Source organism: Phallusia mammillata, chromosome 7, assembly GCF_965637545.1.
Source record: "Phallusia mammillata chromosome 7, kaPhaMamm4.hap1.1, whole genome shotgun sequence".
NCBI classification, from domain to species: Eukaryota; Metazoa; Chordata; class Ascidiacea; order Phlebobranchia; family Ascidiidae; genus Phallusia; species Phallusia mammillata.
This window is the reverse complement of record NC_137258.1, coordinates 9,248,618-9,270,104: the sequence shown is the minus strand read 5'-3', so window position 1 is coordinate 9,270,104 and position 21,487 is coordinate 9,248,618. Positions and strand designations below refer to the sequence as shown.

The following is a 21,487-nucleotide window of genomic DNA, read 5'->3' as shown; positions in this document are numbered from 1 at the left end:
TCTGGAGTTTATATTCGTCCTCATTTTTAGTGGCCATTGTCTTAACACGATTTTCGCTGCATTACATACTAAAGGTGTGTGGGTAAAATAGTATATTTAAACACACCGAACTATTTCTTCACTTAAACATAGAATAGAACAATTCAATCTTCACATATGAAAATTGGCTGTAGGTGTATAGTTCTTTATCGCTTAATAGTGTCAATTTTAGTGACATCTTGTAATCAATTCGCCATATTGTACGTAAGTGAAGTGATGTTAAATTGCAAAGAAAAGTTTCACGGCAACTACTCGCTAATAGACAAAATGTAAATCCTTTGTTACGGTATACTCAAAGTGAAATATCGTCACGCTCATGGGACAAAAAGTACCAGAAAAGTCCCCTGGCCAAGCTGAATTGAATGACGATGGACTGAACTGAACAGAACTGAAGACATTACATTGTTACATGTGTCAAATATACAGCAAATAATTGTTCCTTTATTTATTACTTGCCAGCGATTTCTGTCTGTCATGTCCGTAAATTACTCTGCAGGTTTATCTCCGTATGTGAACAAAGGAAAGTGTGGTCTTCCGGAGGTATAATTTTTATTTCAGAGCTTCTCTTTGGAAAAATCTGATTCTAAATTAACAAGTATAACAACTCTCAGATATATTTTTTGAGTTAATGATTAGAGTTCTATTTTGCATAATTATGGTACCTTCTGTACGTTTGTCTACATATTTGTGGTTTTAGTTTTTACCTTATGGAAGTTCAGTTTTGCAAAAAGGGCCAATGCCAACCTTAACTAAATCTTTCTTTGATTCGTGAGATTGGGTCACTGACCTAATGACCTCCTGGGTCTTATAGCTGATGTATGACTGTGTTCTTTCTAGGGTTGGGCATTTGACCGGTCAAATAAAATTTGGTCAATTGACCAGTCAAATATCGGTCAAATACTATACACATTATTAAATTGCAATTTTAGTTAAAAGTTGGAAGTTAATTCTTCTTCTAAACCATAAGTAATGGAAATGAAGGTTTCAAGTCGTGTCAAACCCCATTTATAAAACAGATTTAACTGCAAAACTCGCTTTACCTGATTAAGTCACAATTTATGATGTTACGCTGTTGTCACATCCCTATTCATGACCAAAAAGGAATATACAAAAGCTTGATATGTACGTACTTTATCCCAAAGTACCGACCTGTAACTTATCCACAAAAATCTATTCAGGGCAATTATATTCTAAATATATATATAGCTACAAACAATTTTTTGATCAACTATAGAAAAAGGACTGTAGACCTACAAGTTTACACAGATGCTTAAAATTACTTAGATTTTTTTATCTGTCAGTAAAAATGTGCAACATTTGCAAAAATGGCCAAGTATATACTAATGAACTAACTTACCCTCATGGACATATCACACTCAATTTTTAGATAAAACGGTGCTAGAAGTGATCCATGTTTTTTAATTGCATTGTAAACCTTGCAAAGTTTGCCATAACGTAAATCGGATTCTTAACTATGATTTTACTCGAATTTTAATCGGATTCATATTGATTTTACTCGAATTTTTTTTCCCCAAAGTTTGTCCGACTCGTTTTTCCATCAAATGTTTGATGGATTTGGATGAAATTTTTACACAGATGGTAGATATAGGTATGTAGATGTGCATCCCACTTTATCTTTGTTGATAACCCCAGTATTTACCCCGCTAGCCCCCTAAAAAGGGTTATTTTTTTGCCAAAGTTTGTCCGACTCGTTTTTCTATCAAATGTTTGATGGATTTGGATGAAATTTACACAGATGGTAGATATAAGTATGTAGATGTGCATACCACTTTGTTTTTGTTGATAACCCGAGTATTTACCCCGCTAGCCCCCTAAAATGAGTGAGTTTGTAAACAATGTTGGAATTGGCTGAAATTTGGATAGCTTGTAGAGTATGGCATTTATAGGTGTCGATTGTTGTGTTCAACCCTGTAGCCCCAACATTTACCCCACAAGCCCCTAAAGTGTAAAACATAGTTATATGTTACTGGGCACCACAAACGAAATGAATTCTGTGGCGCAATAGTGTTACAACAGCAACCAGTTGTATGTTACTCTTGGTGGGTTGCTTGGTGGACGTTTTTGTGCCATGGCAGTTAGGGGGTTGTTAACAGCCCTATGACGTCAGAGCATTAACAGTTTTTGCTCAAAACACCTCTAATGGTCGCAATTTTAAACATTGGCAGATTGGCCTTTTGCAGTACTATTGATTGAGTCATTGAGGTTTCATATTTTTTTAGTTTAGTGTCAAACCCCATTTATAAAACAGTTTATAAAACAGTGTTGGAATTGGCTAAAATTTGGGTAGCATGTGGACTATGGTTGTCTCTTGAAATGCACTATTTTTAACTTTACATGTGTGGGGACCGATGAGTTTCTGCCTGCAGAAACAACTATAGTTATAAAAGACGATGGCTAATATGGGACCCAATGCAAAAAAAGCAAAGGAAATATATTTATGTTTTAAAATAGGTTATAGTGTAAATGCAACAACAGAATGTTCTAAGCCACCCTTCTAGTTTCAAATGAAAAATATCTCCTAACTGTTTTGGCATTTATTTCAAATGAACAAAACACATCTATATTGCCTTTAAAAGCACTTAATATACAAGAGTATGCTCCAAACTGTTCTACCTGAGGGTTATTAGAAATAATTTAACCTTTCCAATAGAGATGTACCGAATCGGCTAAATTTGGGATCGGCCGAAACCGAATATTCGGCAGTTTTGCCGAATAAATTCGGCCGAATCAACCAAATCTTTTATGACGTCACGCGAAGGCGTAAGCCACTCGTTTGACATGAAAACACAAGTTTTTCTACCAAGCAAATAGTTGTGTTGGGGTTTGAGGTTGCCTCAGTCATGGTTGCCAGCCTGCCAATGAATTTCTGACTTTTTGTCCAAGGTGGTTAAAACGATAATACATAAAAATCATAACAGTTGTCGTGATTTTAGTTATGGCGTAGTTTAAGGAATGGTGTGACACCTCATTGAGCAGAAAAGACACGTTTTACGCTTTATATTTGTGTTCATAAAAGATTCGGTTTCGGCCGAATCACAACAAATTATTTGGCCGAAACCGAATCTCTGTAAAAATGGCCGATTCGGCCGAATAAATTCGGCAAACCGAATATTCGGTACATCACTACTTTCCAACAACCAAAAAGCAAGTCCAAGAAAATTTACCACATTTGATTTTTTAAAATTAAAAATAGTATTTGACCGGTCAAATAAAGTGCTGTCAATTGACCGTATTTGACCGGTCAATTGACCAGCTTGCCAACCCTAGTTCTTTCACTAAGACATTACATATGTATGTCTACATGTGAATAAATAAGTAAAACTATATGCAGTTGCTAATATTGCTCTATTTTGTAGAAACAAGATGACCATTTGATTCTCAAGGAAAAAGCTTCCAAACTGGCAGACTTAATTAAATCCAGCAAAGTTGTGGTTGTACATACTGGTATGTTATTTTTCATTTTGACTCATCTATGACATGAAATAGCAAAAATTGCATTGTAATTGTGAATAAATGTTAAGGTGCTGGGTTAAGTACATCTGCTGGAATTCCTGATTTTCGTGGCCCAACTGGGGTATGGACACTTGAAGAAAAGGGTGAAACTCCTCACTTTGATATCACCTTTGAACAAGCTGTGCCAACATTTACACATCGGTTGCTGGTGGAGATGGAAAAAGTTGGCAAGTTAAAATTTTAAATGTCTTTGTTACATGTTGATGGTTTTAGTTTGTCATATTGCAACCTTCTCTGTTGTTTCACTGCTCAAATATCAGGACCTATAAATGTTTTTTTTCTGTGTGTACCTTGTCTACATGCATGAAAACTTATGCAGTGCTTTAATAATGTGTGGCCACATTCAATGTTGTTAACAGTGGTGCTTAGTATGCTAAGGAAGCTTGATTGTATGTCCAGTCATCAACATTGTCCTTGGTGACTTAAAAAAATGCTGATCTAGTTATTTGGATTACTCACTCTGTATAACACATATGAAGGACTGAGGTCCTAAAATGCCTGGTTTTATATGTCATGTTAAACTTTAAGACAGAAGTCACCTTAAACCATTTACTTTTATTACATTTGCTGGTCAAATGTTTTTATAAACTTGGCAAGCATGTAGGAAGGCGGAATAAATTGCTCTGTAGTGCTTTTTAACTGAGTCTTTAATGGTGCTTTGTTGTTGTAAGTAGTAGATACATTTATGTTAATTTTCTATCACAAAGTCACCACTCCTAACTATTATTATTATGCATTTGCAGTTTCACCCATAAAAGTCTCTATTTCTAGTTATGTGGTTTTGAAATATTAAAACAGTCTAACATGGGTCATTTGTTTTTAGGCTTGGTGCATTATGTCATATCCCAAAATGTTGATGGCCTTCATTTGCGTTCTGGTTTTCCAAAAGATCGTCTTGCTGAACTGCATGGAAACATGTTTACCCAAAAGTGCCAACTTTGTGCAAAGTATGTGATGTTTCAGAGCATTTTTGTAATGTGGAATTTTACTTTATTGTCTACTGTTTTGTCGTAGAGAACAAGTGCAAGATCATGTTTCTCCGACAATGGGACTGAAGCTGACAGGCCAAAAGTGCGAGGCACTCAAGTGTCGAGGAAGGTTTGAAATAGTTCGTTTTAATGCATTATCATTTTTTATGAAATCTTTTAGGCACAGTTCAGTGTTTCAACAACACTGGTTTCAGTAATAAGCATGTTGTATTTTGCAATTTGTTTATATGCTCACAAGACCTTGGAGAACTGACAAATGTTTAGTAGTGTAGGGATTGATTCACAGACATGCTCCTTTGCTGTTTTTCCGGCAATTATTTTTTGGGATTTGGGATTATTGTAGCAAATATGTGGTCATGAACTCACATACAGAAAAACAACCAAACTTTTTTATGAGTAAAGATCTACCTGTGAATAATCCATTTGCCTATCTACTTTAATAAACAAATATGTAATTAAATAGTGACCTACATTGCAGAAAGTGCAGAGGCATGCTGACGGATACAATTCTGGATTGGGAGGATGCATTACCTGATGATGAACTGGATATGTCAGAGAAGTTTTGCAAAATTGCTGATTTGTCAATTGTGATGGGGAGTAGTTTGCAGGTAAAAAAATCAGCAATTAAGTGCAGTTGCACAACTAGGACCAAATTTGTGGGAAAGGCAAAGAACTAGCGATTTTTGTTTGTCCCACTGCTTGAAATAACAAATACTTGGTCAAATGTCTTTGAGGTTTTTCACCCATGTTTGGAGGTAAAAGCCTGAAAATGTTGTAAAAACAAACAAAATATAAATAACACTTGAAAGTCACCAAGAATGTTTTAAGCTAAAGTGAAGCCAGTATTGCAAGTATGGTATTGTTTGATAACAAATGAACTCCAAAGCACATTTAAATACACATTTTTAAGAGATCTGGCCTGTCATCAAACCTTTACTCTAGTTGTATCCAATACCAATTATTTTAAACACATAACTAACAGCAGAATATGTATTACAGATTCTGCCTGCTGGAAACCTCCCTCTACTCACCAAGAAAAATGGTGGAAAACTAGTCATAATAAATCTTCAACCAACAAAGAAAGACAAATCTGCTGACATCAGAATATATGGGTAAGATATAAAAACAGACAACTGTGTTTACAACCGTGGTATTAAACTACTTTGATAAAGTGTTAACTTTGTTTTGCAGCTACCTGGATGATGTCATGCAGATGGTGGCAGAATCGCTTAATATTTCTGTTCCCCCATTCAAAAAACCCACAATATGTTTGAGATCAAGTCATTCTCTGCCTCAGTTTCCAATCCCTACAAAAAAGAGAAGGCTCACAAAAACAAGAACTTCAAATCAAACTGACACCAAATCTGAAACAAACAATGACGTGACTGCCAAATCTGGCTCAAAATCCAATTCAAAATCTGATGTCATTGCAAAAGCAGTAATTAAAAGTTCTAATGGAAATGAGCCTGATGTTAATAATACAACTGAAAACATTTTTGTCAAACAAGAAAGTTTAGATTTAAAGTTTTCTGCACCTTTAATTGCCAATGAGGAAATTGTACAAAAAGACAACTGACATTTTTTTATATTTCACAATGTATTGCATTCATCATATTATTGCAAATGATCAAGAAACATTTTTAAACACACCAATACTTTTTTTAGCACATATCAAATGTAAATTACATTTTGAACATGTGTTTTCTGGGCTCAGTTTTATTTTTATGTCACTTTTATTTCTGATTTTGATAGACAATAGTGTATCATTTAGGACCACTGAAATTTGCTTCATGTCAGTATTTGTCACTGTTGGGACCACATCATTTGATGAATTGACTGAATTGGTTACAAGTGAACCAATTTTAAAGGTAATGGTCCTGTATGAACTTACCTTGTACCCGACATAACATAATGTGCAACAGATTCTGGAAACAAAATCATACTCATCTCTTCTGGTACAATATGGCAGGGGACACCATCAAGTGAAAGAATGTAACACTGCAGGACTAAAAATCAACGGTTACAGATACAAAGATTCGATTTCTGGAGACATAACCAATGCAGATTTGGTGATCAGCCATGCAGGCATGAAACAGCTCATTAAATGTTTGGGGTTGTAAGGAGAAATTAAGTTTGTGATAAAATTGAAACCTAAAATGTATTTTGAATATTTTTGTAGTATAAAATCTACTTCCATTTTATACAGGTGCTGGAACATGTCTAGAAGTTCTTGGGGCCAGAAAACCTCTAGTGGTAGTGGTAAATGAGAAATTAATGGACAATCACCAGTTTGAGTTAGCAAAACAACTTCACCAAGATGGGCATTTGTTGTATTGCACCTGCAGGTAAGTATGTGTGAAAAAATATAACATGCACTTTTACTTTCATGTTTGTGCATTGCAACTCCACAGCACTTTAGGCTCAACACTCTCAGAAATGGATCTACAATCGCTGGAGCCCCTACCTGCACCTAAAACTAATAAATTTGGAGAAGATTTGACACTACACTTCCAATTGTAAAGCATTGATATTGAATCATTACACAAAGTTACTGTATTGTGCAATATATGCAAATTTTATATGTATTGCATCACTGATATTTTTATGGCCTAGGTACTTGTAAAAGTCTGTTTGTATCTATTTTGTAATGAATTGTTTTAGCCAGTAAAACTCCAGTGAGATGAAGTAAAATTCAATTTCATGAAAACTTGATGTTTGCAGACCTAAGTTCCAATTACTGACAAACCAGATTGCGTTACAGTGCTTTAATTGTATATAACCTGGTGTCCTATTAGGTAATGCTGGTTTGCTTACCCAACGACATATATTTTGGAAATTGTGTTTACTACTGGAAGAAAGCGAGGATGTTAACAAAGCACCGGATTCCCGTGTGATTGCGCAAAGTTCCACGCTTTACAGATAAATAAGGAAAACAGAATGGCCAGTCAACAGGTCGGCTAGCTTTGTCGATGCAGCGTCATGCGTTTTGCACCCACCCACCTATGCTCTGTCACCGGAAAACCTTGTGACACAATCAGTTGCGCCACAGTGGTTTTTGGATAGACTTCCAGTGTATATTTCACAGAGAGGGTTAAACATTCTAGAAGTCATTTTTTAGAAATCATTTTTAAAGAGACATGAGGTTATTTTTGGTCATTTTGCTGCAGTGTCTGGCGCTTGGTAAGTACAGGTTTTTGTATTCATAACTTTCTCTAATTCTCAACTTTTTGTATTCTAAATGTTTAAGATATTACGTCAACCAGAGTAATTGAAGTTCGTGTATTGCTTTCGAATGTTGTGTATTGTTGATAGCCTTGCACGTGTTTTTGAAATTCTTTACATCAAATGTACATTTAAAGGTGCCCTTCGATGAGAACTTGAATTAAGAGCCTACTTGGGTTCTTAGAAAACAGAGTCGTTCTTTAAAACTTAATTCGAGTCCAAACACAAGCGACAAACATTCTATTCAAAGCTACTCCATGTCTGTACGTGAAAAATATGTAGACATAATATCGTGTGTTTTTTTGTAGCGCATGGAGCTTGCGTTGGTAAAAGCACTTGTGAAGAATGTATCCGAACACCTGGTTGTTCATGGTGCGAACAAATATCCAACTTTACAGAATCGTCAAGATGTCAATCAATTTTGTAAGTTTATGATCAGTATCCAACAAACATCTGATTGACGCATTAGGTACCTTATTACAGGGAAAACGAGAAAATGTGTTCCACTAATCTAACGATTAATCCCATCAGCTACTCGAAACCTGAAATCAATCACATGTTTAACACAACTGTGAATGGCCTAAACCAGGTTCAACTGAAACCACAGTTGACCAAGGCAAAGCTACGCTTGGGTAAGTTAATACGAATCTCGATTAAAGCACTTGTTGTGATTGAACACATTGTGTTTGGTACCAGGCGAAAGTCAAAAGATTAACATTACCTTTCGGAAACTTGTGGACTACCCCCTTGATCTGTACTATTTGATGGACCTGTCTCAATCAATGCATGACGACTTGCAAATGCTTACAGTAAGTGCGGGTAAAGTGTACTTTTTAGACAGTGTTTTTTTTCTGCAACGTCATTGGAAGTTTTTTCACGTTTGCAAAAAAGTGTTGCCATAATTTCTTTCGTCTTTTTGTATTTATAAAAATTTCGTCTTTTTGTATTGCAGAGCGTCGGAAGTACGATTGTGCCCAACATTCGAGCGAGAGTGACTGACAACGTCCAAGTGGCGTTTGGAAGTTTTGTCGACAAGACAATTCTACCCTTCGCTACGAAAGACCCCAACTGGTAGAGTGTAGGTTAATTGTGCTGACAAACTGTTAGACTGTTCGACTTTTCGAAAATCGGACTATTCCAAGACTGTACTGTCTCTAAAAGAACCAGGGCAAAAAATGCCGGCACAAGTCAACAATAGGCTACTGATCTTGGATTATTTAATTGGTAACAAATGTCTTTAAAATATCTGAAATATGCTTTACAATGTTATTTAGCCTATTTTGATGTAATTTATTGTTACGAAAGGCAGAGGTCTCCAATGTTGTGAGGATATATGTAATTTCTCCATTAAATGTTGGATATGAAGGTGGCACCTTGCATAAAGCACTTTCTGTTGAATGACAGGCTTGCAGCGGCCTGTGGAACCAGCAATTGCCAAACAACATTCGGATTCCACCATCAGTTGTCAATTACGCCCGACAGCAACAAATTTCAACAAGCATTAAATGACACAAGGATTTCTGCTAACATCGATCGACCAGAAGGAGGGTTTGATGCCTTGATGCAAATTGCGGTTTGTCAGGTACAAGTTTTATTCAAATCAGATCAAAGATAAATGCCATCCTATCATTGCTTTATTATAGACAGGCAGCGGTGGGATACAAATTTTTCGTCAGCCGGTTCTATCACAAAAGTCATATTTTTCAGCCGGTTCTGATAAAAAAAGTCCATTGACAGTAACCAGTAATGCTAACCGGTTCGCTGATCTCATAAAACTTCGCGAGACGGTTCTATAAAACCGGTAAAACCGGCCGAATCCCACCACTGCACACAGGCCAATACCGTCGATTTTTTAGACAGTTTTTCTTTATCATGCCTTGTATGTTTATGTATGTAAATTCGTCCAACTAAAGATTCAGACTTTTTGCAATATAATTACGAATATGAAAGCGTAATCTTGTTTACAGGATGTGATAAAGTGGAGAAAGGAATCGCTGCGGGTGGTTGTATTGTCTACTGACGCTGCATTCCATCAAGCATTGGATGGGGCTCTTATTGGTTTGCTGAAGCCGAACGACATGTCCTGTCACTTGGAAAAGGTACGCATCTAAATAATTTGCAATTTCAAATGTCACCTAATATTTTGTCACTTTAGATAAACAACGAAAGTGAAGTTTACCATTATACGGAAACCGTAGCACAAGATTATCCTTCTATCGGACAATTGCGCGAAGCTTTTTCGCAATCCAAAATTCAAACGATTTTTGCCGTTCATCGGGATGTCTACGAGGTTTACAAGGTAAGCGGTTCAACACACATTTTCAGGGTTTGTTTCGCAGTCTGGAACGATGGACTTGTGTGCAATTTAACGCATTTTTTTACTCTGTAGGATTTACCAAAAGTCCTGCCGAACGCAGTTGTTCAGTATCTCGCAAACGACTCCTCTAACATCGTAAATTTAATTGGAGAATCTTACAACGTAAGTGCTTAAAGAACCTGTAATGCCAAAGCATTTTGATTTCGCAACCATACTGCAAATATCTCACAGGCAATACGCAGTAGATTCAGCTTGACCATCCCTACAGCACCCCCATCAATTGACTTAAAGTACAGAGTCCTCTGTCCCGACTCGGCCACATGGGCAGAAAATACATTGCAGTGCAACAATGTGTCTATTCCTCAAGAGGTTTGATTTTTTGTCGCAACGTGTTGATTGCGAAAACATCACCACACTTTTCATTTAACTTAGGTATTCCACACTGTTAATACTGAAAATCGCGTTTAGGTAGTTTTCCAGTTTGAAATTAAAGCAAAGTCGTGCCCAACCAACAAGACTCAGGTCGACACTATTACCATTGGTTCGGATATTATTCCTGACGTAGTGAAGATCGGTATTGGTAAGTCTCTTTATATTTCGCTGATTATTCCGGGAACTAACTTACATTGTTGATTTACAACGATTTCAGAGTACTTATGTGAGTGTGACTGTGAACGCCCTTTGTTCAGCGACAATGAATGCAGTGGACAAGGGAACTTAAAGGTGAAAAATAAGGACCATTGTCTTGTTTTGATAAACAGAAAGCTGTAATCCAAAAGCATAAGATGACATTACCACATGAACAGGTTTTTTTTATGGTTTGGTTTGGGTGACCGCTAAGTAGTTTTAAGAGACCGCAAGTGTTCATTTAAATACCAAAAACTGTAGTTGTAGTTGCAAGTCCAAATTTTGGGAAACCGCTGGAGAAATTTGGGGGACCGTTTCGGTCCCCCAAAACACCTTAAAAAAACACTGCACATGAATGCAACCGTTTGTAAAGCCAGACCCGAATCAAACCCGCTAATAAAAACTTAACCCCGACGTCGCTCACAGTTGTATGCAAACTTTCCGCTATAGTTGTTTTCGATATTGCTCAATGACACTGCTGCTAAAAATTGTTGGGATCTGTCTGCTTGTCTTATCTTCGATTGGCTAAGCAATGTTGTCGTCAAGCAAGCACGTCTCTTTGCAAGTCCTATGGATAATTTGAAATGTTTTTACCAAGTAAAATTTTGATTTCATCGCATCAGGTTTCTCAAGGTTTGCAAAATAACGCTTAGGTTTTTTGCTCCTAAACCTCGACCTTCTGAGCATTAGGCGATGGCGCTAACCAACAGCATGTTTTCTAATGTTTTGTTTCACACAAAAACCTTTTTTACTCTTGATGGACTACGATTAGTAAACCAATCCAATAAAGCCGCCATACCAAACGTGTAGGCATGTGCAAGCCCTCCACAAAAACTATCTGACGTCAATGACGTTAGTTTGTTTTTTGACCTCATGTCTACAGATCTCAAAGCAACGCAATATCCGCCTTGGCGCAGGCGTCAGTTTGTACCAAAACACTACGTATACATGCATAAATCTATAAAAAAAACCTACACTTCCTTTTCATTGCTTGAAAAGCTGTTGCTAGTCAGCCATTTACCCAACTGGCTTTCAAGCATGTGATGTGAGAAACCTATTATCTCGTTTTAAATTTGGTTGCAATTTTGTCCAAACGAACACCAAAGCAATAACAAATTTCCACATATATGCTGGTCTGATACAATCTTTATCGTACGCAGTGCGGACTCTGCGATTGCTTCAACGGCCGCGGCGGTTCTGTGTGTCAATGCGAGACCAATAAAACCAACAGCGAGCTGATTGGGCAATGCACTGATACTCAACCCTTAGTCTCTGGCGGCCCCACTTCCCTATGCCAGTAAGTGAAACTTGTAATGGGTGTCAATTATGAAACAATTTTCTAGTCAAATTGTTTAACAGTGAAAGAGGAAAATGCGACTGCGGTGAATGTATTTGTGAACCAGGCTTTTCTGGCAAATTTTGCGAGTGTGCTAACACCGGTTGTCCTAGCATCGACGGAGCTGTTTGTGGAGGTAAAACACAAAAGTGCTTCGCCTTAGCAATTTAATCCAACTTCCAATTATCCAGGTTCTTCAAACGGCGAATGTCATCATTGCTATGACAACCAGACGTGTATTTGCAACGCTGCTTCTGGTTGGTATCAAAATGTAGGGGGTCTGTGCCTGTGCAACGATAATTTGTGTAAAGCAGTGTCTACAGATGAACAACTGTGTGCTGGTCGAGGCGATTGCAACTGTCATTCCTGCTCATGCTCTAACAGCAAGGTAGGCTTTAAAATGCAGAAACTGACGGCATAAACATTTTTCTTGGCTGAGATGCAAGTTGGGTGCCACTCGAGCGCATAAAACTAGTTGCTTTTTGAAACACTTATCGTTCTAGCCGGCAGATATTCAATTGTATGCTTAACGTTAAAACCGTATGTGGAAACGGTTGCATGTAAGTATATATTTTTGGCAAAATCTTTATTGTTAATTTTGCGAAGATCCACGAAAAGCTATTACCGCTTGTCTTGTCAATGGTGCTGTTCATGTTTCCTTCAGTTAAAGTTTTATTACTTGCCACTTTTATCAGGTTTGGGCTGGCACTCACTGCGACACCTGCGTCCATCCGTCTTGTAACAAAATTGAAGGAACATGTGGTGGTGATGTGGAAAAATGTGCCATTTGTGTTTACGGAACGGTAACCATTATTGTTGCAAGGCGATAAAATATGATTTTAGTCTCTACGTCAGTTTAAAATGACCAGTGTATGCCTATTTATCTTGTTAACTTTTAGATTAAGTAAATATTCAAGTTCCCTTTTTCTTTGAACAGAGACAACAATTGTTTTTGTTTATATGTACCTATATAACCGTCTTTCTTTTAAAGAATTAAAGGTTCACCAACAAGAGTATGCGCGGCGCGGTTTGCCTAAAACAGGTTTCTCAAACCTTTTTAGCTGATTGATTAAAGAACGCATATACACCGGTTTTATCAAAAAAAATGCTAATATAATGAAAACATTTGACCAAATTGTTCATGCTTATTGTCCAAGTGTCCAAGTATTTCTCGGCACTACCCAACTGATTGCACACGCCTTCAAAGGGGCGCTGACGCCCACTTTAAACAACCTGCACTGCCCTAAGACAACACGACATTCTGAGTTTACAGTAGTGAATTTCGCAGCAAGGAACAACACTTTGTCAGCAAGAATGTCAGGATATTGGGATCAACTTTATAAGACTGGGACTTCTTCCTGATTGTAGTTTGTGTGAAAATTATAACCTTGATGCGGGTTGTATGGCATGTCGTCAAAACGACGAGTAAGTATAGTTACTTGTTTATTTTTTTCGCATGTTTAACACCGTTTTGCTGTCGAAAAGCTGATTTTGTATTTGTGGGCCCTTCTATGAATTACCCTTAAATTTCGCATAAGAAACACAGGTTTAGTTGAGTATAATGTCACAACATAAATACCCATAAAATATTCTTCTTAACTTTGACGATCGATTTTCTGGCTATTAATTTTATAATCACATTGACATTATTAAGTCTGTAGCGTTGCAGCTTTTTAAATTTGAAATTGAAATTGCCGGCCCTAAGTGACCACAGAAATCCTTCAGGAATTTTCTGCCAATTGGATAAAAAGCAGGCACGTTTAAACACCGAATGGTAAAAAATATATTATATGATTTTAGAGTCATTTTCCCGTCCAAAGACTGTAACACTACGGATGCTAATAACTGTGCAGTAAAATACAAGATCACGTGGAACAAAGATTTAAATGGTTATTATCTTTTCGTTCAGCAAAGTCAGACCGAAGGTTTGTTTCTCATATCTTGTTTGAAACTTTTCTGCTTCGAAGTCCTTCACGGTATTGGGGTCATGCGAGACGCCTTATATATAAAGTTCTACGGTTGTTCATGATTACACTGCTGGAAGAGCAAATGTATACTTTGTTCATACTTTATGACTGGCAGCTACAGCTTGTTTCTTTATTACTAGTACTGTTTAGTGTTCAAGCAATCAACACTTTAAAAAATGTTGTGACGCGGACATAACTAAAAACGTTTTATTGTGAGTGCGTACTTTGCCATCACACATTGAGTAAGTTTTCCCCCCAAAAAGCAAGAAATCATGTGACTAGTGCACTATGACCCAATTAGTACTTGGTCGAACATGTGTATGTGTGTCCTTTTGATAGTTTTCTTTGAACAATTTATTTTTGCGGTTTAAAACTTTATTGATTGTGTGACTGTTTGTTATACGTTTGTTATTGCGCACATCCCAAAGCCAAATACCACCTGTTTATTTCCGTCGACAAAACGCAATCACACTGTCCAAAACGCCGGAAATTTTCCACAAATTTGGGTTTTCTAACACCACACAACCAAACTTCCAAATGTTTGACTGGTTTTGTGTTTTAGACTGCCCAACGTTCGACTATCTTGTGGTTGTCCTGCCTGCGGTTGGTGGTGTAATCGTTCTTGGCATTATTGGCTTGATCGTTTGGAAGTTTCTCAAAAATCGGTGGGATCGACGGGAATGGGAAAAATTCCAAAGTGAACTTGACAAACAAAAGTGGACCCAGGTGAATTATTTGGCGTCTTAAATTTATTGAATTACCAGTGTTTGACAGAAACATTTTTCGCTATGTTTAGGTTCAGAGTTTTTTTAAGCGGGTCGGAAATTCGACCCGATTATTTTTTTAGCCCGTTGCAGTCCGAAAGTTGGATTCACAGGTTTAATCATATAAAAAGACATACACACTGAACAATAACAGATAATGGCTTAAACATGACGTTTTAGGACAGGGGTTCTTAAACTGCCCCCCCCCCCCCCCCCCCCCCCCCAGGGAATGGTTCGCAAGGGGGCGCAGCACATTAAGGGGGGCGTGAGAATAAATAAATAGTGTCAAGTGGGGCACGACCGAAAAAGTTTAAGAACCCCTTTTTTAGGACCATTGAACATTAGATTAAGTCCAGCAACTAGCTACTTATAGCCAGGTAATTTTTTTACGGACACATGATGTGAATTCAGGGTCCTACGAGGTTTGTAAAAAAATCCTAAGCACGAACCCGGCCCTAAAAACCCGGTCCGACCTACTCATGATTTGATATTCGTTCGGTTAAATGCAACATAATTGCTGTTAACGTATTTAAATTACCTCAAATTAAACGCAACTTGTAATTCAAACCCTGTGTAACTTACCTGTATATCCCCTGAACTATTTAGGCTACCTACTGCTGTTTGTGTAGACATGGCCTTTCAACGCTATAATGTACCCGAGCCCAAATTGACCTTCACTGTTGTTTCTGTTGTTCGGAAATTAGTCCACAAACTACAACGGTTTATTTACTTTTTTGTTTTTAGGGCGACAATCCTCTTCACGAACGTGCAACAACCAGGATTGAAAACCCGAAGTTTTATGAAAAAGAAGAAGACAAACCGTTGTACCAGAACATGTAGCATTTGAAATGTTCACAGACCAGGCTTGACTTTTCTTTAAATGTTTATCTTTATTAAATTGTATTTACCACTTTAATACTGAGTTTGTGTTTGTCAAAAAAGTCTAACACAATTTGGAGCACTTCGTTCTTCGTTGACATAATTTGTTATTTTTTAATATTAAAAATTGAATAAATATTGTGGTGTTCTTAAATTTGTTGCATTCTCTCAGGTCGGGCGATTAACAGGTCACAAATGTACATGCAATGTGGTAAATCAACTATTCAACACGTAGATTGCAATGTAAAAGCACTTGTTTACAAATATAGCAGGGCAAAACACATGCCTCAGAATCGCCTGGTTTATTGATCGACGCTGGTTAAAATAAAATCCAGTCTTGTGTTTAATTTCTCCTTTACCTTCCGTTTTTTAACAGCTGCCGCAGCTTTTCATGTGCCTCGTGTCAGTTAAACGTTTGTTATGACGCACATCCCAAAGCCCTAGGAATAGCCATAATGCCCATATAGTGCAGCCCCAGTGATGAGTGCAGCACCACCGGCGCATAGCCCGTTGAAAAAAAAAAATTCCAAAAAGTTTTTTAAAAAATCTCCTAACTATTTTTCATCCATGTTTCGTCGAAAAAGCGGTCTTGGTAATTTGACCATTTTTGTGTGTTAAATCCCCATTTTCGCGTAAACCATTCGTCTGGGAGGTTGAGGCTTTGTCTGCAAAACAATTGAAACGCAGCACATGACATTGGTACATCAACAGCAGGTGAACAAAGGTCTCATTCGCAACATATATATATATATCAGGTCATATATATTATTCCAAAATATATTTGAATAGATACAGGAAGAAACAATCCTTATAAATCCGGACTTCTGTGTTTCAACGTCAATCGAATGACAGGAAATTCAATTGGCATCGATTTCGGGCCGATGCTTCTGTTTTATGTTATCATCATCGTAGAGTGCGTTTTTGCTTACAGCATGATCAAGGCAGCTTTTCATTTCAATATTATTAGTGAGGTGCATTTGATTTGCACTTCAATATACTTAGCAATATGTGGCATTCAAAGAAATTTCGAAAATTAAAATAGCTTTGGAAGATAAAGGAGTTAAGATTTGCCCTAATTACGTATCGAAGCTGGTTAAACAATTTAAAACTTAAGCTTACCTCGATGTTGGGTCGGTCTGAAGGATTTCGATAATTTTTTTCTCGAAGGCCACTGTGAGTATGCGATCGCGTCCTCCCCACATTCGAAACGTACTGAACACACTGGTCAGCGACAAAGATCGCTTGGCACTCCATAGCGAATGCCGGCTTTTCACCTTGGACGACAGCATGGGACTTAAGCTGTGCGAGCGACGCGTGGAACGAATGAATGTTGTATACTTGGCATTATCGACCGACGCATTTTCCCACGGTGTAGTTCCCGTCATTATGTAAACAGCCAGAATAGCCAATGACCAATTGTCCGAGGCAGGAGAAGCAATGTAACGACTGGCGTTGATGAGCTCAGGAGCTGTAAAGGCATTGGAGAATATCTCAGACGAAATTTCACGTTTTATGTCCAGTACTGTGTACTCGTGCACTTCGGCTTGGAGTTCATCGTCGGCGGAGCTTTGGATCGGAAGTACAGAGTGTCTTCTGCGCTCTGACGTTGGAGTCTGGCGATTTGACCGTGGGCTCCATGTAGACTAAAAAGTAAATACCTTATGTTATTCGGTACAGTGTTTTGCGCAAAAAACTTTGTTTAATGCATTATTTTGTACCTCGCTTGAGGACAAAGAATGAAGATCGTTAGAAGTTAGTGACGAAGTGCGATGTTTAAGAAACGAACGGAGTCGTTTTAAACTCTCCGCAGCGCTTCCCGGGGGCAAATGAGCACGTCCCTTTTTCACATTTTTCTTTACGCAGGCGCCAATGGGGTGCGATTTGGAGAAACTGCACAACTTGATGTGGCAATGAGTCATCGACGATATGAGAACATGATGCGGGCACAAATTTCCATGGATTATCTTCAGTTTGTTGTGTAGATACTCAAGCGCATCTCGTAGCTGTAAAATTACTTTAAGGTTCATTAATTTGTCAATAAATTGGTGATAAAATGCAACTGAATTTAGTTAGTTGCACTCAAGTGCGCTTTTTTCAGTAAACAATTTCAACTAGACATAAACTCTAGTCCAATGGTTCTCAACCGGGGCCCTCGCCCCCCTCCAAGGAGGCCACGTGCTGTATTCCGGGCGGCCACGGGTGTAGCCTCACCAGAAGCATCCACGAAAATCAATAAGTCATGTTCTTTTATAATGCGCAGAATTGAGTGTATGCTGCAAATATATTTACTCCCTAACACTCTTTATCCATATTAAGGTTTGTCACGTTTACAGTTTGTTGTTTACTCTATTTAACTTGTTTAAATCCGAAATAATACCATATTTTACACGAGTTTGCAGGGGACCACAGATCTTACATTGTCATTAAAAGGGGTCCACCAGGCCTAAAATATACTTTTAAGGGGCCACGGCTTGAGTCATTTTAAATACGTTTATAGCGTTAGTATGACAAATATTCTTTACGCTGGTTTCTCAAAGTTATCAAACAAAATACCTAACTATATAAAAAGCAGAGTAAACCAATACTCTTCAGTTTTAATCGTTTTGCCCGATATAACAGAAGTGTATTAATGTAGTTGTGCATTGCATTTTAAATAGATTTTAAAGCCACCCTTTTATATTCATGACTTAATTCTGTTTACAGCCTTGATGTCCTTTCATGTAAAGGTTTGTCAATTGGGCTAAGTGGGTGATATCAAACACATTTTTTTGAAGAATTGCTGCTATTATTAATATTGCACAAAAGCATTTCGGCATTTGCAAAACTTGAGATGTGTTTATGACATACGACCCGTGGCATTTGTTCACCTGCATCACGATGTGCTTGCAAGCCTGATCTGGCAATCCGACATTGGGAACCACCAAATCGAACAAGTTTCCGTCCATCACGTGTTCCATTAGAAACTGAAAGCAATGCGTCGAAGATGGAAGAGTACCAAGAAACTTCACGAAATAACGTGAGGCGCTTAGGCGCAAATAGGTTTGGATTTCTTGATTCCATGCAGTCCGGTTTAGTTTCGAAACACGCTTGGCAACAAAGTTGGTTTGTTCGCACCAGTCATACACCAGTAAGGTTCCACTGCCAAATCGCCCCCTCGTCAGTTCATTGATCGGTTCTAAGTTACTGAAGTCGTAATACTTCGGTACTTCAGCATTATCGCTGCACTGTTGTGCATTTCTGTGCTCTGGTGACTTGTGTTTCGATCTTGGAAACATTTTCGACGACAACTCTATCTGACAAACAAATTCGTGCAAGAAATTCAGAAAATAAACTTAAGGCTGAAAAATAAAAACAGTATTTGGAAACTTGTCAATAAAACTTAAAATATCTATTCTCAGCATTTTATACCGACCGCGCGAAATAAAACGGCTCAAATGTCAATTTTGAAACGTTCATCGACTATGCTCACGGAACTCCTGTCGCAACTCACGCTAAAGCAAAAAATTCCCAGTGAATCTCTGTCGAGAATTACTTGCTGCTATGAATTATTTATCCTTCCCTTACGGGGCCTGTACTTAATGTCGATGGTTTTAGGAGTGCCACCATTAAATATTTATTGAAAACGTTCCAGCCAGGGAAGCTTAAATCGATAAATCGAATTTCCCTGTCGATGTGACGTAAAATACAACTATACCTTGTCGCGTTAAGCAGCAAACACGATGTCGATAAATTAAAGTGATCAGCTGACCAGAAAACATTTGTAAAACGTCATAGACTAAATTCATGCATTCCTCTCCCACATTGCTGATTATGGTCTGCGCAAAATTTTGGAAAACATTTTCGTTTTCTCCCCGTGGGGTGTAATTATTAATTGGCCATTAATTTTCGTTTTGCAGCTGTTCCAATAAAGTGGATTACTGAACAAGGGAATTGCATCTGGTGTAGAAAATTTTAAAATGCTTTTTTCATATGTTTTTAATTCAGTTTGTATTGCGTCACAACATTCTTTCTCGAATTTTTTTGGCCCCCTTTTGAAATATACACACCTGGCCGAGTTACTTGTTGCAGCGACCATTTTAAACTTTTATTTAAGGAAAATCTACTAACGTGACAACTAACATCAAACAAAGTTGAACTAAATACCGACAGGCAGCGCAAAGAGCATTAGAAAACTTTTAAAATGCAATTTACACGAAACTCATGATGATTATGGGTAACGGTTGTTAAAGGTTTTATGATAAATATAACTGAGTCTAATGTGAATTTTTATTTTAGAAGCTCATCTTTTATGTAAAACAATTAGTTACAAATATACTGCGACTATTTTTGGTGTTCGACCATATGGGTTATATAGTATATGGGTTGATATATGGGTCTTTATATACGATATATGGGTTTTTCATTAATTTTATTGCTAAAGTCGTAATTTTAACAGAATTTTATCACATCACTTTAGTTATCACACAATCAAGACCAGAGTTGTAAGTGACTTTAAATTTCCTGACTCTAAACTCTGTGTCTTTAAAAAAAATAAAATTACTCAACTAAGTTAGCTAGTTGCTGGACTTTATCTAATGCCCAACAACCCTAAACCGCCGTTTTTAATTATATTCTGTACAGGAATACGTTTTGTAGACATTATTTAGAGGCCTGTGAATCAAAAATTCGGGCATGAACGGGCTTCTCAAACACGATTCGGGTTCGGTCCGGGTTTTAGGTTTGCACTTTCGGATTCGGGCCGGGTTCTGGCTCGAATTTCGGGCCCGCTTACAACTCTGATCAACACTCGAATAATTAATAATACAGTTGTGCGCCGGTAGAGCTACTGACGGGGTGCCTCCTAGGAGATCCAAAAGTGCCTAATTTTTGAAACGGTATATCTCAAAAAATGCTAACGGTTAGGGCTATTAGGGTCGGGGTAAGGTATTAGCATTTAAAATTCAATAAAACTAACCCAAAAAGTTAGTTACTAATGTAAAATTTTTAAACATTTGCATCATAAACCAACCCTCTTTAGCCGCTAAATAAATAATTCAGCTCTTTACGCCACCTATCGAAAATTAAGCACTTTTGGATCTCCTAGGACAGTGGTTCCCAAACTTTATCTACTCGCGTACCATTTTTTGGTTCATGCAGCGTTCTCGTACCACCTACAATAATTGTTAGAACTTAATGAATAAAAATGTTACTAAACTTTACTAACTAACTTTACCTTAGAAACTTTAGTCTTTAGTAACCAAAGGCTCGTAAATATTAAACAAATATTTAGTACAATTTTTACCGCCCTCGCTACAGTGCTAGTGTCAACAAAACAATACACCAAGGAATTAGAATTTAGTAGGGAATATAGTATGAAATTTCACGCTCTACGTGACTTGTGTGAATTAAAATAATGCTTACGATAATCAATAGAAGATCATTTGCGATCGTTTGGTGTGAACTTAATAAGTTGCTCGCGTACCACCTTGGAGACCTTCGCGTACCACTAGTGGTACGAGTACCATAGTTTGGGAACCACTGTCCTAGGAGGCACCCCGTCAATAGCTCTACCTTGTGCGCCAACACGTTGGAGGACCAATCAAGTGGGCCCTAAAAATTAATTACGTATAGTTACGTGTTAGAAGTTGTTGTTAAATTAGGAATTGAATATGATAGTGTAACAAAATAAATAAAATTAAATAAATTAACATAAAGAATACACAAACAAATAAAGTGGAACCATTTTCTCGTCACAGTCGCACGATCGGCCATCACACAAGATTGTAGAAAGACTTCAAACGTCTTGCGGATCCCAGTTTAGAAACCGCCATACC

At 37.6% G+C, this 21,487-nt stretch overlaps 4 protein-coding genes across 4 annotated transcripts; 3 read left to right on the top strand and 1 right to left on the bottom strand.

Annotated features, from left to right (window-relative positions):
• Nucleotides 1-358: 358 nt before the first annotated feature.
• Nucleotides 359-6,318, top strand: LOC145238129 (NAD-dependent protein deacylase sirtuin-6-like). The gene is made up of 8 exons (XM_080101200.1): nucleotides 359-579; nucleotides 3,417-3,504; nucleotides 3,582-3,740; nucleotides 4,397-4,520; nucleotides 4,588-4,671; nucleotides 5,041-5,170; nucleotides 5,562-5,674; nucleotides 5,754-6,318. Exons 1-8 carry the CDS (start codon nucleotides 514-516, stop codon nucleotides 6,136-6,138), a joined length of 1,149 nt encoding a protein of 382 aa, XP_079957326.1. The 5' UTR covers nucleotides 359-513; the 3' UTR covers nucleotides 6,139-6,318.
• LOC145238130 (UDP-N-acetylglucosamine transferase subunit ALG13-like) lies at nucleotides 6,158-7,147 on the top strand. The gene is made up of 4 exons (XM_080101201.1): nucleotides 6,158-6,430; nucleotides 6,485-6,647; nucleotides 6,769-6,907; nucleotides 6,974-7,147. Exons 1-4 carry the CDS (start codon nucleotides 6,158-6,160, stop codon nucleotides 7,080-7,082), a joined length of 684 nt encoding a protein of 227 aa, XP_079957327.1. The 3' UTR covers nucleotides 7,083-7,147.
• Nucleotides 7,148-7,302: 155 nt separating this feature from the next.
• LOC145238127 (integrin beta-1-like) lies at nucleotides 7,303-15,635 on the top strand. Its single transcript, XM_080101198.1, has 20 exons — nucleotides 7,303-7,742; nucleotides 8,093-8,207; nucleotides 8,268-8,416; nucleotides 8,481-8,593; nucleotides 8,737-8,855; nucleotides 9,189-9,366; nucleotides 9,752-9,883; nucleotides 9,940-10,083; nucleotides 10,174-10,263; nucleotides 10,333-10,470; nucleotides 10,570-10,681; nucleotides 10,751-10,824; nucleotides 11,889-12,025; nucleotides 12,088-12,200; nucleotides 12,256-12,452; nucleotides 12,760-12,867; nucleotides 13,353-13,489; nucleotides 13,865-13,989; nucleotides 14,594-14,757; nucleotides 15,540-15,635. The coding sequence occupies exons 1-20, from the start codon at nucleotides 7,700-7,702 to the stop codon at nucleotides 15,633-15,635; spliced, it is 2,484 nt and encodes an 827-aa protein (XP_079957324.1). The 5' UTR covers nucleotides 7,303-7,699.
• On the bottom strand, nucleotides 15,502-19,007 carry LOC145238128 (uncharacterized). Its single transcript, XM_080101199.1, has 4 exons — nucleotides 18,542-19,007; nucleotides 17,393-17,677; nucleotides 16,794-17,317; nucleotides 15,502-16,339 (listed from the first exon to the last, which is right to left on the bottom strand). The coding sequence occupies exons 1-4, from the start codon at nucleotides 18,947-18,949 to the stop codon at nucleotides 16,225-16,227; spliced, it is 1,332 nt and encodes a 443-aa protein (XP_079957325.1). The 5' UTR covers nucleotides 18,950-19,007; the 3' UTR covers nucleotides 15,502-16,224.
• Between the last annotated feature and the right edge of the window lie 2,480 nt (nucleotides 19,008-21,487).

Excerpts from the sequence above, each read along its gene's own strand:
- LOC145238129 (XM_080101200.1), top strand. The coding sequence starts at position 514 with ATGTCCGTAAATTACTCTGCAGGTTTATCTCCGTATGTGAACAAAGGA. Across the intron at positions 3,505-3,581 it reads AGTTGTGGTTGTACATACTG|GTGCTGGGTTAAGTACATCT; the intron begins GTATGTTATTTT and ends ATAAATGTTAAG. Across the intron at positions 5,171-5,561 it reads TGATGGGGAGTAGTTTGCAG|ATTCTGCCTGCTGGAAACCT; the intron begins GTAAAAAAATCA and ends TATGTATTACAG.
- LOC145238130 (XM_080101201.1), top strand. The coding sequence starts at position 6,158 with ATGTATTGCATTCATCATATTATTGCAAATGATCAAGAAACATTTTTA. Across the intron at positions 6,431-6,484 it reads CAAGTGAACCAATTTTAAAG|ATTCTGGAAACAAAATCATA; the intron begins GTAATGGTCCTG and ends AATGTGCAACAG. Across the intron at positions 6,908-6,973 it reads TTGTTGTATTGCACCTGCAG|CACTTTAGGCTCAACACTCT; the intron begins GTAAGTATGTGT and ends GCAACTCCACAG.
- LOC145238127 (XM_080101198.1), top strand. The coding sequence starts at position 7,700 with ATGAGGTTATTTTTGGTCATTTTGCTGCAGTGTCTGGCGCTTG. Across the intron at positions 10,084-10,173 it reads ATGTCTACGAGGTTTACAAG|GATTTACCAAAAGTCCTGCC; the intron begins GTAAGCGGTTCA and ends TTTACTCTGTAG. Across the intron at positions 10,471-10,569 it reads ATGTGTCTATTCCTCAAGAG|GTAGTTTTCCAGTTTGAAAT; the intron begins GTTTGATTTTTT and ends AATCGCGTTTAG.
- LOC145238128 (XM_080101199.1), bottom strand. The coding sequence starts at position 18,949 with ATGTTTCCAAGATCGAAACACAAGTCACCAGAGCACAGAAATGCACAA. Across the intron at positions 17,318-17,392 it reads ATTCTTTGTCCTCAAGCGAG|TCTACATGGAGCCCACGGTC; the intron begins GTACAAAATAAT and ends TTTACTTTTTAG. Across the intron at positions 16,340-16,793 it reads CAGACCGACCCAACATCGAG|ACAAAGCCTCAACCTCCCAG; the intron begins GTAAGCTTAAGT and ends ATTGTTTTGCAG.